General features: G+C 35.0%; 1 protein-coding gene across 2 annotated transcripts in view; it reads right to left on the bottom strand.

The window, feature by feature from the left end:
• The window catches only part of PRMT3 (protein arginine methyltransferase 3), a 142,856-nt gene that overhangs the window by 8,935 nt on the left and 114,259 nt on the right, over positions 1 to 19,662 (bottom strand). The window contains exons 14-15 of one of the 2 annotated variants that reach the window (XM_036862275.1): positions 12,786 to 12,836; positions 12,502 to 12,614 (exon numbers count right to left, since the gene is read on the bottom strand). In XM_036862275.1, coding sequence (XP_036718170.1) covers positions 12,507 to 12,614; positions 12,786 to 12,836 — 159 coding nt within the window. In that variant the 3' untranslated portion in view covers positions 12,502 to 12,506. The remainder of the gene's footprint in view (positions 1 to 12,501; positions 12,615 to 12,785; positions 12,837 to 19,662) is intronic. The other variant, XM_036862274.1, reaches the window with a different exon arrangement.

Below are 19,662 nucleotides of genomic sequence, written 5' to 3'. Positions count from 1 at the left end.
AGTAAATGGGGAGATACATTTTGCTTGTGGATGAGTCAGTACTGTTAAGATGTCAATTCTCCCCAGAGCAATCTATGGATTCAACACAGTCCCTATCAAAATCCTAGTAGGTTTTTTTCTTTTTTGCCAGAAATTAACAAGTTGATTTTAAAATTTATATGGAATTTAAGGGATCTAGAATAGTGAAAACAATTTTGAAAAAGAATAAAGTAGGACATATCATCTTACAAAGACAGTGTCTTACTGGCATAAGAACAGACACAGATTAATGGAACAAATAAAGCTGAGAAATAGACTTACGCATTTATGGTCAATTAATATTTGACAAAAGAGCCAGGATAATTAAATGAGAAAAGCATAGTCTTTTCAAGAAATGATGATGAGACAACCTAATACACATTTGGGAAAAGATGAACTATTATTCTTAAAATCAACATGAAATAGATTATAGGCCTAGAGGTACTGACAAAATTATAAAATTTTTAGAGGAACCATATAGGAAAAACTTTGATGTTAAGATAGCAAAGATTTCTTAATTAGGACACAAAAGCACAGACTTCAAAAGACCTTATGAAAATGAAAAGACAAACTAGGAATTGGAATAAAAATATTAGCACCACATACATCTGACAAAGAACTTGTATGCATATATATAAAGATCCTTACAACTCAATAAGATGACAACCCAATCAAAAATTGAGCAAAATATTTTAAAAGAAACCTCACCAAAAAAAGATGTACAGGGACTTTCCTGGTGGCACAGTGGTAAAGAATCCGCCTGCCAATGCATGGGACATGGGTTCGAGCCCTGGTCAGGGAGGATCCCACATGCCGCAGAGAAACTAAGCCCGTGCGCCACAACTACTGAGCCTGCGCTCTAGAGCCCGCGAGGCACAACTACTGAAGCCCACGTGCCTACAGCCTGTGCTCCACAGCAGGAGAAGCCACCGCAATGAGAAGCCCGCACACCACAACAAAGAGTAGTCCCCACTCGCCGCAACTAGAGAAAGCCTGTGTGTAGCAACGAAGACCAAACGCAGCCAAAAATAAATAAATAAAAATTTATAAAAAAAAAAAAAATCAAAGACCCTTAAAAAAAAAAAAAGATGTACAAATGACCAATAAACATATGAGAAGATGCTCAACATCATTAGTCATAAGGCAAATGCAAATTAAAAACACAGCTGTCACTACATACACATGTAATAGAATGACTTAAATTAAAATGACTTGCCCTTTTATATAAGTGTTGACAAAGATGTGGAGCAAATGAACCCTCAACAGTGGTAGGAATGTTGAATAAGCACAGTCACTGTGAAAAAGTATGCCAGTTTCTTATAAAGTTAAATATATATTTACCATAAGACCCAATAATCCCACTCCTAGGTATCTGCCCAGGAGAAATGAAAACATATGCCCACACAAAAACTTTTACATGAATGTCCATAGCCATTTTATCCATAATGGCGTCTAACTGAAAACAATCCAAAAGTCTAGCAGCAAGTGGATGCATATGTAAATTACAGTAAGTCCATACAAAGGAATACTACTTGGCAATAAAAAGGAACAAACTACTAATACACAGATGAATTTTTAAAATACGCTAAAAGCAAAGAAACTGGAGTATATTCTGTATAGTAACTTTGGTATAAAATTCTAAAAGAATACTAATGCCTTAACTATTATTAATACTAATACACAGTGATAGAGAGCAGATCAGTGGTTCTCCTGGTCTGGAAATTGAAGCTGGGGATGACCAACTCTAGTGGGTATGACTGCCTGCAGAGGGGATCAACAAGGAAACTTTTTAGAGTGATATAAATATTCTATATCTTAACTAGGGTGGGGTATACATTTGTCAAAATTCATTAAACTGTACAATTAAAATGTGTGAATTTTTTTTTTTTAAAGAGATTGCAAGTTCTAGAAGGAGGACATTTTTTTGGGGGGCGCTGCGTTGGGTCTTCGTTGCCACGTGGGCTTTCTTTAGTTGCGGCGAGAGGGGGCTACTCTTCGTTGCGGTGTGTGGGCTTCTCATTGCGGTGGCTTCTCTTGTTGCAGAGCACGGGCTCTAGGTGCGCGGGCTTCAGTAGTTGTGGCTTGCGGGCTCTAGAGCACAGGCTCAGTAGTTGTGGTGCACGGGCTTAGCTGCTCTGCGGCATGTGGGATTTTCCCGGACCAGGGCTCGAACCCGTGTCCCCTGCATTGGCAAGCGGATTCTTAACCACTGCGCCACCAGGGAAGCTCTAAAATGTGTGCATTTTTACTGTATGTAGATATAAAATAAAGCTGTTTTTAAAACGTGGTGGCTTAGGAATAAAGTCATAGATAAATAGAATATAGTAGAGAAACCAAAAGATCCATTATGGAGATTCAGTACATGGTAAGCGGGGCATTTTAACTCACTGACGAAAGGAGTCAAGAGAAATGTGTAAATATAGCAATACAAAATTTTTTAGTATGGATCCAAAGTCAGAAACCAAAAGGAAAAGGTTGAAGATTTGTTTATACAAAAATGAAAAAATTCTATAAAGCAAGACACTTTAAAGAAAAGCAAATTACAACAATGTTAGTTTCACTTCTTAGAATAGCAAAGATTTTTTTTTTAATGTGATGATCCATTCATTCATTCATTCATTCATTCATTTATTTATTTATGGCTGTGTTGGGTCTTCGTTTCTGTGCGAGGGCTTTCTCTAGTTACGGCAAGTGGGGGCCACTCTTCATCGCGGTGCGCCGGCCTCTCACTATCACGGTCTCTCTTGTTGCGGAGCACAAGCTCCAGAGGCGCAGGCTCAGTAATTGTGGCTCACGGGCCCAGCTGCTCCGCGGCATGTGGGATCTTCCCAGACCAGGGCTCGAACCCGTGTCCCCTGCATTGGCAGGCAGACTCTCAACCACTGTGCCACCAGGGAAGCCCTAGCAAAGATTTTTTTCAAAAAAGTAAATTTTCACTCGATTCCTTAGGATGGATTATGAGAAGTGGAATACTTTTTAAAAAAACGCATAAAGTGTGTTCCAGTTTTACATTCCTGCCATCTTCATCAATACTGGGCGTTATGAGAAACCAAGCAACAACAGAAAAAGAATGAAAGAAAACGATAAAAACATTTTTGTTATTTAGATAAACAACAACCAGAATCTGACTGCTCTGATTTGCAATTCAGTGATTATCAGTAATGATGGGTATTATTAATATTTCAAATGTTTAACCACCATCTAAAAAGAAATCCTCTGAGCATTTACCTTTAGTGATTTTCTTGTTGATGTAATATGAGGTTTTGTTGCAAATATTTCTTTTTAGTGCATGTGCCCTAATGGTTGCTGCTCTTTAAGTTGCTTTAGACATGTTAAAAAAAATGTTAAGTTGGCTAGTTTGTAACTGTCCTATTCAACCCTTAGTGTAGGGTCAAAATGGAAATGTTCCCTGGTGCCTATAAAGCAGGTTAACTAATTCTGCATTTCAAGTTTAAAGAATATATTTAAGTAGTCTATGTACCCCTTAATTTAAAATATAGCCCAACTCAAGATGAACTGGCAGTGGATAATTCTGTTAAATTTTCACAAAAGAAAAAATTCTAAGCACCAATATTAAATTAAAATATCTGAATAATTAAAAAGTTATAACATTAAGGGACTTCCCTGGTGGCACAGTGATTGGGAATCCGCCTGCCAATGCAGGGGACACAGGTTCGATCCCTGGTCTGGGAAGATCCCACATGCCGCGGAGCAACTAAGCCCGCGTGCCATAACTACTGAGCCTGCGCTCTAGAGCCCGTGAGCCACAACTACTGAAGCCCATGTGCCTAGAGTCCGTGCTCCGCAACAAGAGAAGCCACCGCAATGAGAAGCCTGCGCACCCCAACAAAGAGTAGCCCCCGCTCACCGCAACTAGAGAAAGCCCGCGCACAGCAACGAAGACCCAACGCAGCCAAAAATAAATAAATAAATAAATTTATTAAAAAAAAAAAGTTATAACATTGTCTTATAAGCTGATGCTGTAATTTTCATGTCTTAAAATGAAATACCAGTAAAATAACTATTTCTGTAATAACCTTAATTTCAAAATGGGGGTGCAAACAGCACTTATTTAAGTTAATTAAATAGCACGAAGGGTCACAGTAATAAATACATAGTTCACACTGCTGCACTCACTTCAATTGTTCAAGCCTGACTGAAGTGCCAAGGCAGTGGCTATAATACCAGAATATATCAGAGTAATTAATCAGTGTCAAATAGATATAAAATGACTGATGCTGTTAAGTGTGTATACTGTGGTGAGAGCTGCAAAGGACACTCTCTATGGAACTGAGCTATATCACTTTGTTTTTATCACTGGCAGATGGCTATTAGTATACCACAAAGCAGCACTGCAGTTCAATCAAGAACAAAATTGATTTCATTTCAATTCTGTCCTAGTTGTTTTTTAAAATTAGTTTCTTCCAGAGCAATAAAATTTCATTTCCCCACAAGGGGGATAAATAAAAAATCATTATTATCACTATTAAAGCTTAGGGTTAAAAAGTGAAAGAAAAAAAAAAAAGAAATGGATTCTCCATCACATAAGACCTTACTAATAATATATAGAGAAAGAGAACTAAACAGCCTGATTTTAATAATATTTTTCAAAGCCAGATCACAAGAAAAAGATCTGAATTTTTAAAATAAATACTGCCACGTAAGTTTTTACAATAAAATTATACATTATTTTTAAAGGAAAAGAAAAAAAAAAACCCTGAATTTAAAGTAAGTGTTCTTTAAACCCTTTAAAAGTATTCATCCTGGAAGTCTGGTCTCTAACTCCCACAGTGCAGGAAGTTCTCAAATGTTGTAGAGTACTTCTTTTGGAACTATTGTTAGAACTAGGCTGTGAAAATAACAACAACAATAACAACAAAAATCCAAAGCGAAGCAAAAACGAACTAGGCTCATCATTTTATAGTTTCCTTGTGCTTTTGGCCAAATGTAAAATTCTTAGTCTGAGAAATTCCCTATTCACACTGTCTTTTCTTGCTTTCCAAAAATCCAGTCTACCCCCAACGGTAGATTTACCATTCTGAAAAAAATATTTATCATTACTGAAGATATTAACACACACACACACACACACACACACACACACACACACACACACTAGGCAGAATAACTGTACAGCTATGTATACAATATTTTATTTGTTAAAAAAATCTTGTCATATTACTTTCTGGATAGTAAAATAAGCAGTACATACACAGCAAATTGTCCTGATTAGACTCTTGGCTTTATTTAATTTTATCTAAACAGTTTATGCCATACAGAGTCAAAAACTACTTTTTAACTCAACAGAGAACTCTCTTCAGCCATGCCGAAACTTCTGAGAACATCAGAGCTGACAAAATGGGGCAACCAAATACAGCAGCTAGATAAATGCCCGTGGCATGTGTCACCCACAGTGATGAGAGGAAATTAATTTCAATGACAACGCATATTACTGTACTTATTCATTCGTTCAGCAGGATATTTCTAATATGCCAAATACTACATCAGATAAAAAAGAAGTGATAGAGGCAAATTAAGTCATCTTCTATTAGAACCCTTTACCACAGTACACTGGTATGTTCTAACACAGATGTATGCATGAATTGATCTGGGAGAACAAAGAACAGAGCAGTTAACCTTTTAAGGACAATGAGGAAAGATTTACAGAAATAAGCTGGGTCATAAAGGGAAAAGTGGAATTCATCAAGTGAAAGAAGTCAAAACAATTTCCTAGGTAGAAGAATATCTTAGACAAAAGCAAGGAAGAAAAGACAGGAAAGTTAGCTAAAAAATGAGCAGTAGAGCTGGAGCATATGATGGGCTTATGTGGGGTTGTGACAGGGTGGGGTTGGAAATGATGAAAAATGGTCAGACTGTAAAGGGCCAAGGTAAGGAATCTGGATTTTATCCTGGATATCCTGACGGTCCAGTGTGGGTTTTTAAAAAATTAACTTTATTAAGGTGTAATTTATATACAATAGAATGTAACATGTAAAATGTGCAGTTCAATGAGTTTTAGTAATATCTCACTCTCATAAACTTTTGCCTACCTCAAGTCTCAAGATTCTCTCTTATGTTATCGTCTAGAAGTTTTACAGTTTCAAGCTTTTATATTTAGGTCTATCATCCATTTAAAGTTGGTTTTTATATATTTGGTGTCAGATAAGAACTGAGATTCCTTATTTTCCTTTATGAATATTCAGTCATTCTAACACCATTTTTTGAAAAGACTATCCTTTTCCCATTGAATTTACATTGGCCCTTTGGAAAAATTTAATTGACTATATAAAACTGAGACTCTGGATTTCCTATTGTTATATTAATCTATGTATCTACTTTTTATATGCCAATATTATACTGTCTTGGTTAATGTAATTTTTAAGTAAGTTTAGAATTCACAGAGTATAAGAATTCCAATATGGTTCTTAAAATTCTTTGGCTACTCTAGGTCTTCTGCATTTGCATATAAATTTTAGAACCAGCCTGTCAATTTCTACCTTGCTAAAGTCACTTACTACTTCTGTAGTTTTTTTGGTCGATTTCTTAGAATTTTCTATGTACACATTATCTATAAATAACAACAGCTTTATTTCTTCCTTTCCAGTGGCTTTTAATTCTTTTTCATTTCTTATTGCACTGGCTAAGACTTCCAATATGAGTGTAGGAGTGGTGAGAGTGGACATCCTTGCCTTATCTCAAATTTAGGGAGAAAGCATTTAGTCCTTCTCTATTCAGTATGATGCTAGCTACAGACTGTATGGATGCCTTTTGTCAGGTTGAGGAAGTTCTCTTTTATTTCTAGTTTGCTGTACTTGTCATGAATGGATATTGAATTTTGTCAAATGTTTTTTCTGCATCCACTGATATGATCATGTGGCTTTTCTTCTTTAGACTGTTAGCATGGTGGACTGCATTACAAGATTTTAAAATATTGAATTAGCCTTGCATTCCTGGAATAAAACCCACTTGGTCATGGTGTGTTTTCTTCTTATACATGTATGCTGGATTCAATTTGCTACTATTTTGTTGAGGATTTCTACATCTATATTCATGAGGGACACTGGTCTGCAGTTTAATTTTCTTGTACTACCTTTGTCTAATTTTTGGTATCAAGATAATACTGCCCTCAAAAAATTAGCTCTCTTCTATTTTCTGGAAGAGACTGTGTAGAACTGGTGTTATTTCTCCCTTTAAGTCGTTGGGAGAATTTGCAATGAAGCAATCTGTGCCTGGAGATTTGTTTTATGGAAGGCTTTTGAGTCTGGCTGCTGATTTTGTAAATAAAATTTAATTGGAACACAGCCACACCCACTCATTTACCTATGGGTCTGCAGGTCCCCACTGCTGCCACTGTTACTGCTGCCACCACTGTAGGATTACTTGGGGGCTGCAATATGGGAGAACAGAGAAGAAACAGAGAAAAGAAAAATGGGGATTTCCCCCCATTCTCTCTAAGCATTAGGAGACCCTTTCCCCACTCCTCAAGCTAGAATCAGAGGGCTCCTTTGGGAGCTCTTCCTGTCTGTGCTGAGGCCCTCTTCTGAGTTTCAGGCTGTCTGGAGTCCAGGCTAGGGGATACTGAAGGAAAACTAATCACAAATTTACCACCAGTTCAGGGGTACTTCGAATTCTGGTCATCTTCTCCAACTTATCTGCTATTATGTACTTTTCAGAGATCTCAAAGAGCTGTTCCATGCATTCTGGTTTTAAAGCTGCATTCAGTGAGACAGATGGGATGAATGCACTTACATCACTGGGAACCGGAATTACTGTCTTTATATTAATTGTGTTTCCTGTAAACAGCATTTAGGTAGTTCTTGCTTTTATTCAGTTTATTTCTGCCTTTTAATTGGCATGTTTAGACTATTAACATTTTTTAAAAGACTTAACTTTTTTTTTTTAATTTATTTTTATTTATTTATGGCTGTGTTGGGTCTTCGTTTCTGTGCGAGGGCTTTCTCTAGTTGTGGCAAGCGGGGGCCACTCTTCATCGCGGTGCGCGGGCCCTCTCATTATCGCGGCCTCTCTTGTTGCGGAGCACAGGCTCCAGACGCGCAGGCTCAGTAATTGTGGCTCACGGGCCCAGTTGCTCCGCGGCATGTGGGATCTTCCCAGACCAGGGCTCGAACCCGTGTCCCCTGCATTGGCAGGCAGATTCTCAACCACTGTGCCACCAGGGAAGCCCAAAAGACTTAACTTCTTAAAGCAGGTTTATGTTTACAACAAAACTGAGAGGAAGGTACAGAAACTTCCCATATCCCCCGGCCCCCACATATGCACAGCCTCCCCCACTATCAACATCACTCATTGGAATGGTACTTTTTTTTTTTTTTTTTTTTAAACCAAGGATGCACCCACATTGATGATACATCATAATCACCAAAATTCTGTAGTTTACCTTAGGGTTCACTCTTGGTGTTACACATTCTACAAGTTTGGACACATGTAAATGACATATATCCATATTATAATATCATAAAGAGTATCTTCACTGCCCTAAAACCCTCTGTGTTCTGCTTATTTGTATCCCCTGCCCCTGGCAACCACTGATCTTTTTATGATCTCCATAGTTTTGCTTTTTCCAGAATGTCATTATCACACATCACACAGTGTATAGCCTTTTCAGATTGGCTTCTTTCACTTAGTAATATGTGTTTAAGATTCCTCCATGTCTTTTCATGGGCTCATAACTCATTTCTTTTTAGCACTGAATGAAATTCCATCGTCTGGATGTACAGACCACTCATATTTAATATAATTATCAATATGTTTGAATTTAAGTCTACCATCATACCTTTTGTTTTCTATTTGTCCATCTGTTTATGTTCCTATCTTCTCTTGAATTGAACAGTCTTTTCAGGATTCTGTTTTATCTCCACTACTAGCTTATTAGCTATATTTTGTGGTTCAATTTAAAAATTTTTAGCTGTTGCTCTGGGGTTTACAATGTACATGCTTAATTCATCAGTTCACCATTAAATTGCTTTATCTAAGTGTAAGGACTTTACAATATATTTCCATTTTCTAATTAATTTCTTTTTTTAATCATTGCCATATATTTTCTCTCCATATGTTATAAAACACACAATGGGGCTTCCCTGGTGGCGCAGTGGATGAGAATCTGCCTGCCAATGCAGGGGACACGGGTTCGAGCCCTGGTCTGGGAGGATCCCACATGCCGCGGAGCGACTATGCCCGTGAGCCACAATTGCTGAGCCTGCGCGTCTGGAGCCTGTGCTCCGCAACAAGAGAGGCCGCGATAGTGAGAGGCCCGCGCACCGCGATGAAGAGTGGCCCCCGCTTGCCACAACTAGAGAAAGCCCTCGCACAGAAACGAAGACCCAACACAGCCAAAAATAAATAAATAAATAAATAAAATTTAAAAAATAAATAAAATAAAAATAAAAGCAAATAATTAAAAAAAAAACACAATGCATTATTATTTTTGCTTTAAATAGTCAATTATCTTTTAAGAAATTAAAAAGTGAGAAAATAAAGGCTTTTCTTTATACTCACACATTTACCATTTCTGGCATTTTCCACTCCTTTGTTTAGAGTGGAATTTTCTAAATACTGAAAATTTTGGTGATATTTTCTTTCCACTTGAAGAGCTTACTTTAATATATTTTGTATTGTTGGTCTGCTCCTCTCTGTTTTCTTTTTCTCTGGTTAAAGTTTTTTTTTTTTTAATTATCACTGCATATCAGCAATTTGTTTATGATGTATCTTGGGGTTGTTTTCTTTGTGTTGATCCTTCTTGGAGTTCACTCAATTTCTTGGAGTTCACTCAATTTCTTCAATCTGTGAGTTATAGTTTTTATCAAATATAAGAAAATTTTATCCATTATGTTTTCTGCCCCTGCTTCTTCCATGGACTTCTACTATTATATTTAAGGTTGAATGCTGCATGTTTTCCCACAGGTTACTGTGGATACATTAATTTTTTTAAAAAAATCTTTTCTCCCCCTCTCTGTGCTTCTTTTTGGATACATTTTATTGCTGTATCTTTACGTTCTCTGATCTTTCCTGCCGTTAACTCCATCAAATGACATTTTCACTTCAGATGTTGTAATTTCCATCTCTAGAAGTCCTATATGGATTGTAAATATCTTCTCATATTTTCCTACGTTCATATAAAAGTAGTTATAATATGTTTCAACATGCTTGTGTGCTAATTCTATCATTTCTGGGTTTGTTTCTACTGACTGGTATTTCCCTGCATTCAATGTTTGATTGAATGCTGGCCATTTTGAATTTTATGTCGTTGAACATCTGATTTTATTGTTCTCCTTTGTTGCTATTAAGGTTACATGCAGTTCAGTTTTTCCTCTTAAGACTTGTTTTTAAGCTTTGTTAAGGAGCATCCAAAGTTGCCTTTACTCAAGGGATAGTTTATTCCCGCTACTATGGTCCTTCTGGAATCTCCACTGAATAGAGTCCAGAAAGACGCCCTACTCTAGCTTGTTGAAATTTGAATACCCCACAGCCCTGTGTAAATGCTGGGAAATATTTGGTTCACAACTACTCCAACTGCTTCGCCTGACTCAGGCATTTCATCCCACATACACACATCTTAGCACTCATCTAAAACTCAAGGGCATATCTTATGGAGATCTCCAGAGCTCTTTTTCTGACTAGTGTGTACCCCAATACTCTGCCCCAGAGCTTCTGGCTTCTATTCATCAGTACTACCACCAAAGGCTTACTATAGCAGGGTTAAAAAAAAATTTCTTGTAACTGAGAATGACCACATTTTCCTTACTTTGAAATTCCCCTTTCAAACTCTCCGCAGGCTGTGCTATTTTAGGGGAGCCTAGTGGCCTTACCATTTAAATATGAGTACATACAATGGCAATGAAAGAAACAGAGAATGTAGATGGTGCCAGAGGGCAACATTAGAATCATAGACCTTCTTCACAGTATTCTGAAAAAGCTGAATCAATTACTCTAAGGATTACTGGGTAAAGAATATTTAGGATTTCAAAATTTCACTAGGCATCAAATAATACTTTGTTGTAATTAGGTAGGAGAAAATTCTAATGCTATCTTAAATCCCCCTCAAGATTAAAACATGAAAGAATTAATATTGCCTTTAGAATTTTAGCATTAAGACAACAAAATGGTTACAGTGAGGAAAAAAAGCAGTATTTTCAATTTTCCCAAAATCAATCCAAATACCAGAGCTAAACAAAAAACAAAACAAAGAAACAGAAATGAGGATGTGTTGGCTTCATCTCAGTTTTGCTGTGCTCTAGCTTTCTAGAGAAAGAGAAAATGACGCCATCAAGGTTTTATTTCCATAGCACTGCAACCTCAAAGTGAAAAAATGACAAGGTGCTGCTTTACTCTAACAGTGTTTATTTGCATCTACTAAATTCCTTTATGCCTCAACAGTGAAATCAAAACCACATTAGAATTTTATGAAATATTTTAAACACAAAGAGAATGATTTAATGACCTCTACTCAGCTTTGTCAAATCTTAACATTCTGCCACAGTTCCTTCAGTTTTTAAAAGAAATAGTTCAGATACAAGGCACAAACCCCCTTTGCAGCCTTCCCTGATCCTACTTCCATCCTTCCCTAAAGGGAACCACTACCATGAATTCAATGGTTACCATTCTTAAGTGTTGCTTCTTACTTTTACTATGTGTGTGTGTACATACAGCTGTTTTACATGTTTTTAAACTTCATATAAATCATATATTGTAGGAATCATTCTGCAAATTTTTGCTCAGTGTTGCTTTTGAGAGACACACAGAAAATTTGATGTTGAATATCTTTACAATGAAGTCTGTTCTACATTCATTTTTCCTACAGTCAGAAGGCTTTCAGTGAAGATGGGACAAGAAGACTTATACGTAATAAGCAGTTAAAAAAAAAATTCCTAATCAAATTCTAACTTTTGGAGTTAAATGTGTAGGTATGTAAGAACTATAGGTGCTTGTGTAAGTGAACAATCAATGAGATGAATGTAGAATTGGATCAGTCTTCAAACACTATGTAAGATTTGAGGAGGTGGACACAGTGGAGAGCATTCTAGACAAATAAAAATATATTTTGAATATAATAACTACTGAATGACATTGTCTTTAATTTATACTTTACTTCTATTGGTGATATTTCTCTTTAGTCACTTGGGAAATGAGAACATTTTCTTTTATTTATATTTGCTACTTAACACGTGTTAGCTATTGCTTAAAGAAAAATTTTCTGATTTTGTGGTACTCAAAATAAGAGCTACATAATGTCACATATATTTTAACTGGCAGAAATTAAATTTAAATGAAAGTTTTCTTTAACTTACTTCTTTAATGAAACGATATGCTACCTAAAATATATATACATGGTAAACTCTAAGAACAACTTATCTTAGTATGTCATATTGCTTCAAATACAGTGGGCATAGAAAAAGTGGTTGTAGGATGAATGAATATTGTTTACTTCAGAATGGATAAGACATTTTCCCCCTTTTTCTTTCTTACCTGCTTTAACTGAAAATGGCTTTTCCAATAGGAATATTGTTTGCTTCCAGTGTGTTTTGGTACTCTGGGGGCCCGTAGAGAACATGACCTGCATTGGTAGAGTTCAAAAGTACCTGATGAAATACAAGATTTTTAATATCATGGTACATTAATCTACTACATCAAATACAAGCTCCAACTGCTTACAACAGCAAAATGCTTATGATCAAACACCTCGGGGCACAAAAATAAAATACAATGTATTTCACATAATTAATTCTTATGAGACAACTCGTGATACTTACCTTGTTGTGGCAATTCTTCTCAAAATATATATCGAAGTAGCCAGCAAATGCCTGTTTAAAAACAAAGGAATATAAATAATTATTAAACTAATTACATAACAATTGATTATACAGTCTTAAGCCATGGCAAATAAGAAACCATTTCCAATATCAGACACTCTTAAACTTATGGCAGGTCATTATTTTTCCTGGAAAACATGATATTAGTAAAAATAAAGTAATATAATTTGGCTTTTCCCCACAGAAACAACATAATAATAAGGGTAACAAGGCTAATCAAATACTCAGTATGTGTTAAATTAGAGAAATGACCGTGGTGGACCACTGAAAGGTGAGAATCTACATGGAGAGAGGCTCATGCGGCCCCTCGCCCATCCAGACTCTTCCACTGAGATGCTGCCATGTGAGTCAAGCCTCCACACAACTGCAGCAGCATGAAAAACCCTAGGAGCAGAACTAGTATGTAAGTCCAGTCCAGACTGCAGAAACACAGACAAGTAAACCTACATGATTTTTTACTACAAGGCGCTAAGTTTTGGAGTGGTTTGCTAACATAGTAATAAATAACTAAAACATACTCTTTTATATGAAGCCAGCTCATTTAATTTCTTCTCATCTTGTTCATCCAATTTTAAAGCAAAGTACTATGATTATTTTTGTGATGAGATAAATGAAATTTTAAAATATTATGTATTTTTTTCCAGAAAATTAAAACAAGACTATTCAAATTAAACGTATGTGTAGGCAAATACCCAAAGAAGAAACTCCAACGTAACTCTCAGGTTTACTCTAACAGTTTACAAAAAGGCCTCTAGAAGAAATTAACATGTTCAAACAAATAAATAATTTTCACTTATTTTTGTTTAAAATTTAAATGATACCATTCCTTTTTCTTTCACTAGTGGGACAGGCTTGACTTAATCTATTTTAAAACTGGCATTAAATAAAGCTTATAAAGTCTTAAAAACTGGAAACTGATTACTGAAAAATCACTATAAAGCTAATTACTGTACTTTCCTGCTTTTGTTAAGAATGTGGAGTTTTATTGATCCGTAGGGTTAATGTGGATTGGGCCCAAACCAAATTCAATATTTAACCTTGAGGTTCATTATACTTTAGATACCAAGAGAGAATCAAAATACTATATAATTCTGTCAAACTGAAAAACCTGTATAAGTCTCAGACCAATCCCTAAACTGTGTATGTGCAGGAGAGACCCAAAACAGTATAGCAAACTCTTAGAGAATGGAAATGAGATGTGAACCATTGTCTGCCAAGACACTGTTGACAGAACTTATATTTTGACTTCGGATGGACTGCCTGTTACCAACAAACATCAACACTGTCCAGATGATTATAACCCAACTAAGAGTCCACAATATCCAGGATACAATCCAATATTACTCAACATACAAAGTCCAGGAAAATGTAACCAACTTTCAAGAGAAAAGACAATCAACAGATGCCAATGCTGAGATGACCCAGATGCTGGTACTATTAGACAAAGACTTAAAGCAAATAACTATGCTGGTATAAGTTAATAGCAATGATGTAAAAGAAACACACTGAAATGAATCAAAAGATAGGAATTCTCAGTACAGAAATAGAAACTATGAAAAGAGAACCAAATGGAAATTTCAGAACTGAAAAACACAATAACTGAAACAAAAAACTTCCTGGGCTGAATTGCTGAATTGCAGAATGGAGATGATAGAGGGGGACAAGGTCAGTGAATCTGAAGTTAGATCAACAGAAATTATCTAATTTTAAAAAACAAGGGGAAAAGATTGAAATAAAATGCCCAGGGCCTCAGGGACCTGTGGAGCTAACATACATGTAATAGGAGGTCCAGATGGAAAAGAAAAAGATATTGGAACAAAACAAACAAACAAAAACAAAAAAAAAAACCTTTCAAAATTCTAAATCCAGGAAAAACATCCTTTAGGAATGAAGATAAAATAAATGAATTTTCAAGTGAAGGAATATTAAAAGAATCCATTGCCAACAGGCTTTTTAGAAGACATTTTAAAGGAAGTTCTTCAGGCTGATGGGCAATAATACTGGAAGGAAACCTGAAACATCAAAAATGAGAGAAGAACGATAAATAGTTGGGTAAATATAAAACACTATGTTTCCCCTCTGAATTCCTTTAAGATACCGATGATTTTTTAATGCAAAAATTATAACATCATCTGGTGGGGTTTTCAATGTATGCACATGTATGCACAAAGATCAGTGCAGGGGGTGGAGGGGTAGGAGGGAGGAAGAATGAAATCCCACCAGTATATACAAGTGTTTATAAAATCTGGAAATAAAGAAGGTTTATTTTTAAGTATCATACGCAAGGCAGAAACTTAATAAAGAAAAATTTAAACTTTAATAACAAAATTGAAAGATGAATAACAGATCTGAGAGTATTTACAATATAGGTAACAAAGGGTCACTGTCCTTTGTACATTAAGCTACTACAAATTAATAAGAAAGCAATAGTCAAAAGAAACTAACAAAAGAAAAGCAGGAAATTTACAAAAGAAAAATCAAATGATTAATAAACATGTTAAAGAAACTGTTTCACCTACTTAGAAAAAAATAAGTAAATTAAGACAACATGATACAATTTTCCTTGATCATGTTGAGGAAAGGATTTTTTAAATGATAATATCTACAATTAGTGGGGGAAAGGAGCATTCATGCTGGGAAAGTAAACTGAAATAACCTTTCGAGGGGAATTAAGTAATACGTATTAAAAGATAAAACATTTGTATTAAAAAGAAGTCAGACACAAAATAGTACACAGGATATGATTCAATTTATATACAGGAAATTCAAAGATAGCAAAACTAATTTAGTGTTACAAATCAGAATAGTAGTTATCCTTGCAATACGGGTAGAAACTGGAAGGGGTTACATGATAGGCTCCTGGGTTGCTGGTAATACTCTGTTTCTTAAGTTGAATGCTGGGTATATGGCGGGGTAATCACTTTGTGCAATTTTACCAAACTATACTTAAGATTTGTGCACTTTTCTGTTTTCATGCACACAACTAAGATTTCATATAATGTACATACTCATTGATCCAGTAATTAAAAACTTCCAAAAATTAAGTATGCTTGCAAAGATTTAAACATGTCAATTTTAGCCCACATTTTCAACAACAGGTGATCAGTTAATAAAGCATAAAATCTACAAATAATAGAATACCATTTGGCCATCAAAAGTAATCCTGTAGACAAATATTTACTGATTTTGAAAAATAGTTGTGATATACTATTAGGTGAAAAGAATAATATATATTTATTATGGGCACTTATTCTGTGTTACACAAATGTGAATATATACATCTATATGGAAAGATTTCACCAAGCTATTGAAAGTGGATGATAGATTTGGAATATTCATATTCTTTATGCTTATCTATAATTTACATTTCCCATAAATATGAACAACTTCTGTGATAAGTTATTTTTAATAATACTTGAGTTAAATAATCTATAGTATTGCATAGAGAGGCATTCAATTCAACTATTACCTTTGTACATTTCCCTTAATGACTCTCAAAAATCACTCATCTCTGCACCCCAAGGGTTAGGGCAGTGTCTAATATATAGTAGGAACTAAATGAATTTGAAGAAAAAGAATGACAAGTTTTCCCCAACTAGTAATTCTACAAAAAGAACATTTTCAATAACTATTTTTCTTCTCAAAGAAGAGATTAGCAAAAGTAAATTAAGGGAAAGTAGTAGGTAGAGGAGAAAAGGTGTAAACAGAATAGTAACAGTAATAAAAACTATTGAAACTATATGAAAACATTAAGAAGATTTTTAAAGATTTTAGTAAGTGGGTTTCATGGGGAGACAGTTACCTTATAACTATTCTTTAAGTTATACATACGTTTTTATGTATTCCTTATACTCTATGTTACCAAAAAAGAAAGTGGAGGGGAAGAAAAACCCTAGTTAGCTAATAAAACCTTTTGTGAAAACAACAAATTCGGGTTTAAAAAAAGCTCTTACAACATTATCAGAAAATGTGACCTGAGTCTGAAATATATATAAAATACACTAAGTGATATGTCATATATTTAACTCTGATAAAAAACAGACTGGTAATGTTAATATAGTAGAACACTGCAGAATTATAATTATAGAATATAGGTCTTAACAAAGAGAAGAAGCTGATACACAAGTTTACAACAAAATTAAAAAAATAAAGATAAAAAGATTTGAGAATACAAAGATATAGAACTGTCTTCCAATCCCCAAATCCAACTATCTATGAAATTTAGTTAAAAATCAAAAAAGAAATTAACCCTTGCCCAGATACCCAAAACTACAGTGAAATATTGAGTAGTTTGGGGGTAACCAAAAAACAGTTTATAAGCCTGAAGACAAATAAATAAAATAAGAAAGAAAAATAAAAATGAAAGACAGCTATTTTATAGTTCCCTCTGAACTGCATCACAGTATATCCAACTCCTCATGCAGATTTACCCTCCTAATGATGTTTGGTTGAAGGTAGTATTAAAATCAGTTCCATAGCAAACATTAATCAGAAGCATGAGGAGAAGTCAGAAAGAAATTCACCTGGGATTTAAAATTACATGCAGATAATGTACTCATCAGAGAGGCAGCATTCACTTAACTGAGAAAGTGGAAGATGTTTGCTCTGAAAAATCAAAGGGATTTTCTGGTTTTAAAATGGTATTTACTCTCAAACACAAGCAAGGCCTAAAATGCCACGTTAGGGAAAGGGCTTCCTTTCCCCCCCCCCCCCCTGTATAAATGATCCTTGATAATTAAAATAGATATTAGAAAAAAAGAGGAAAAAACCTTAAACTTGAAACATAGTCATATAAACTAGTGGAACTATGATCAGTGTTTTTATTTCTGCAAGGCCATTATAAACAATCAAATATGTCAGCTGATTTGGGGACAAAACTATTCATTTTGCTGCAGAATATAAACATACAACTATTTTTCAACTATAGTTTCACCTCCTTGTTACCATCACTTTGACAGGCTATCTCTAGGTGTTTTAAATGTTAATTTCAATAAACTTACACTCTGTCTGTGGAAGTCATTCAAATACAAGAATAAACAATCACCACAGGAAATTGAAAATGATGACTAATAGGCAATGGTAATAAATAACTGCAGCACAACTTGACATGTGCTTGAAAAAGATCAGATAGGTTTGAAGGCCTGACCACAGAATAAATGTCCCTTTTGTTCCATACATATCTCTAGTCAGGGGCAAAGGGAATGCTAAGGAGAAAAATAAGCATTGAAATCAGTTATCTATAGGAGCTGGGTTAATCTGCAAAGGCAAGGTCACAATGAAATAAATAAAATTTCACTGACTTACACCACACACCACAGTCAGAAAAATTTTAGTTATAAAAGTCACTTAGACTGAGAGAAAGAATGAGTGGTAATTACGAACAACAGTGATGATGACAGAAGGAAACAGAATGAAAGAAAAATATACAGTAAATTTCTGGGATAGTTTGATCACGCTTGTTAATTTGGTGAGAATCTTCCATAATTACTTTGAAGTACACAGGAAAATAATACAGACATGTAGCTTTATTGTGCATCTTAAATATTCCTAAGTATTAGAACAGAGTTTCACAATGAGCTGTTTGTTTCTGCTTTGTGGATTTCACAAAAAGGAAAAACATAACTCACAGCATTTGTAAATTGAATCATTTGAAAATCTGTTTTAAGCCACTTTTTGCTTTTTCATCCCATACATACAAAGGTAGATGCAGTTTGTTTTATACATGCTCATTTGAAGGACAATGACATGGAATAAAAACGAATTACTTTCTCATGTATTTTGGTGTGATGAGTACTTCTTTAAAGCAGACATATCATGTGTGTATGTAACAGGATGGCAGCCAATGAAATAAGATCAGACTACACCTTATGATGAAGAAGGAAATTAAAAATTATCATTATCACTATCACCTGCAGGGAGTAATTTATCATTTCTGTTCTTCATTGGTATCATGTTCCAACAGCGTGTGGTTACAGCAGATACAATTAGGCAGCTGGCCACAGAAGTAGGAGGATAATGTGCTTTTGATGGAGTTTATCCAAGCATGGAGATAGAGTGCTTGTAATCCATGCAGCAGAATCACTATAACAAAAATACAATTCATTTTTTGTTGGAGTATTTCTTTCAAAATCATAGTATGGAATTCAAAAGCTAACTGACGATGAGTCTGAAGCAAGTAAAGAAAGAGTAAGAAGATACTGCATAAAAAAGATTATACGTTTTAAGCTTACATCATTGTCTATAAATCAACCAGATGAAGATACAAATACAGGCCATACAAAGCTGCTGCATAAAGAGCATGAACTCTGATGGTGATAACTGGTATTTAAACTAAGAAGACATAATCAACAAAAATGAAAATTACATTATATGATATTCTCCCAATGTTAACAATAGCTTAAATTATAGACTCTTCCCTCTTCAATTAATTTTCTATTTTATCCCAAGAGGAAATTTGCATCTTTTCTTTCTTTCCTGATTCCTCTAGGGAACAATACACGTTAAGTGCCATATACTTCTCAAGGGATACTGCCAAACTGAGTAGTGTTTAGAAATAGATCAAGCAATATGGAAAGCATCAAAACAGACCACAGGTCTCAGAATATTTTTAAAAGGTACTTTTACTGAAAAACTCAACATAACTAATTTTTGATCTACTTAAAATGTTCCCAAATTACAACTGAAATTCCTTTAAAATTTACTTGTATTTCTCCCTTGTAATTTCAAAATTGCTTATGAAAGTGGTTTTACGGAGCAGAAGAGATCACCTCTTCAGAACCTAAAACGTAAATACTTTAATTCTGACGTTCTGTAGATT

This window comes from Balaenoptera musculus, chromosome 8 (genome assembly GCF_009873245.2).
Source record: "Balaenoptera musculus isolate JJ_BM4_2016_0621 chromosome 8, mBalMus1.pri.v3, whole genome shotgun sequence".
Classification (NCBI taxonomy): Eukaryota; Metazoa; Chordata; class Mammalia; order Artiodactyla; family Balaenopteridae; genus Balaenoptera; species Balaenoptera musculus.
The sequence above is the reverse complement of the archived record's forward strand: the minus strand, read 5'-3'. Positions and strand labels throughout refer to the sequence as shown.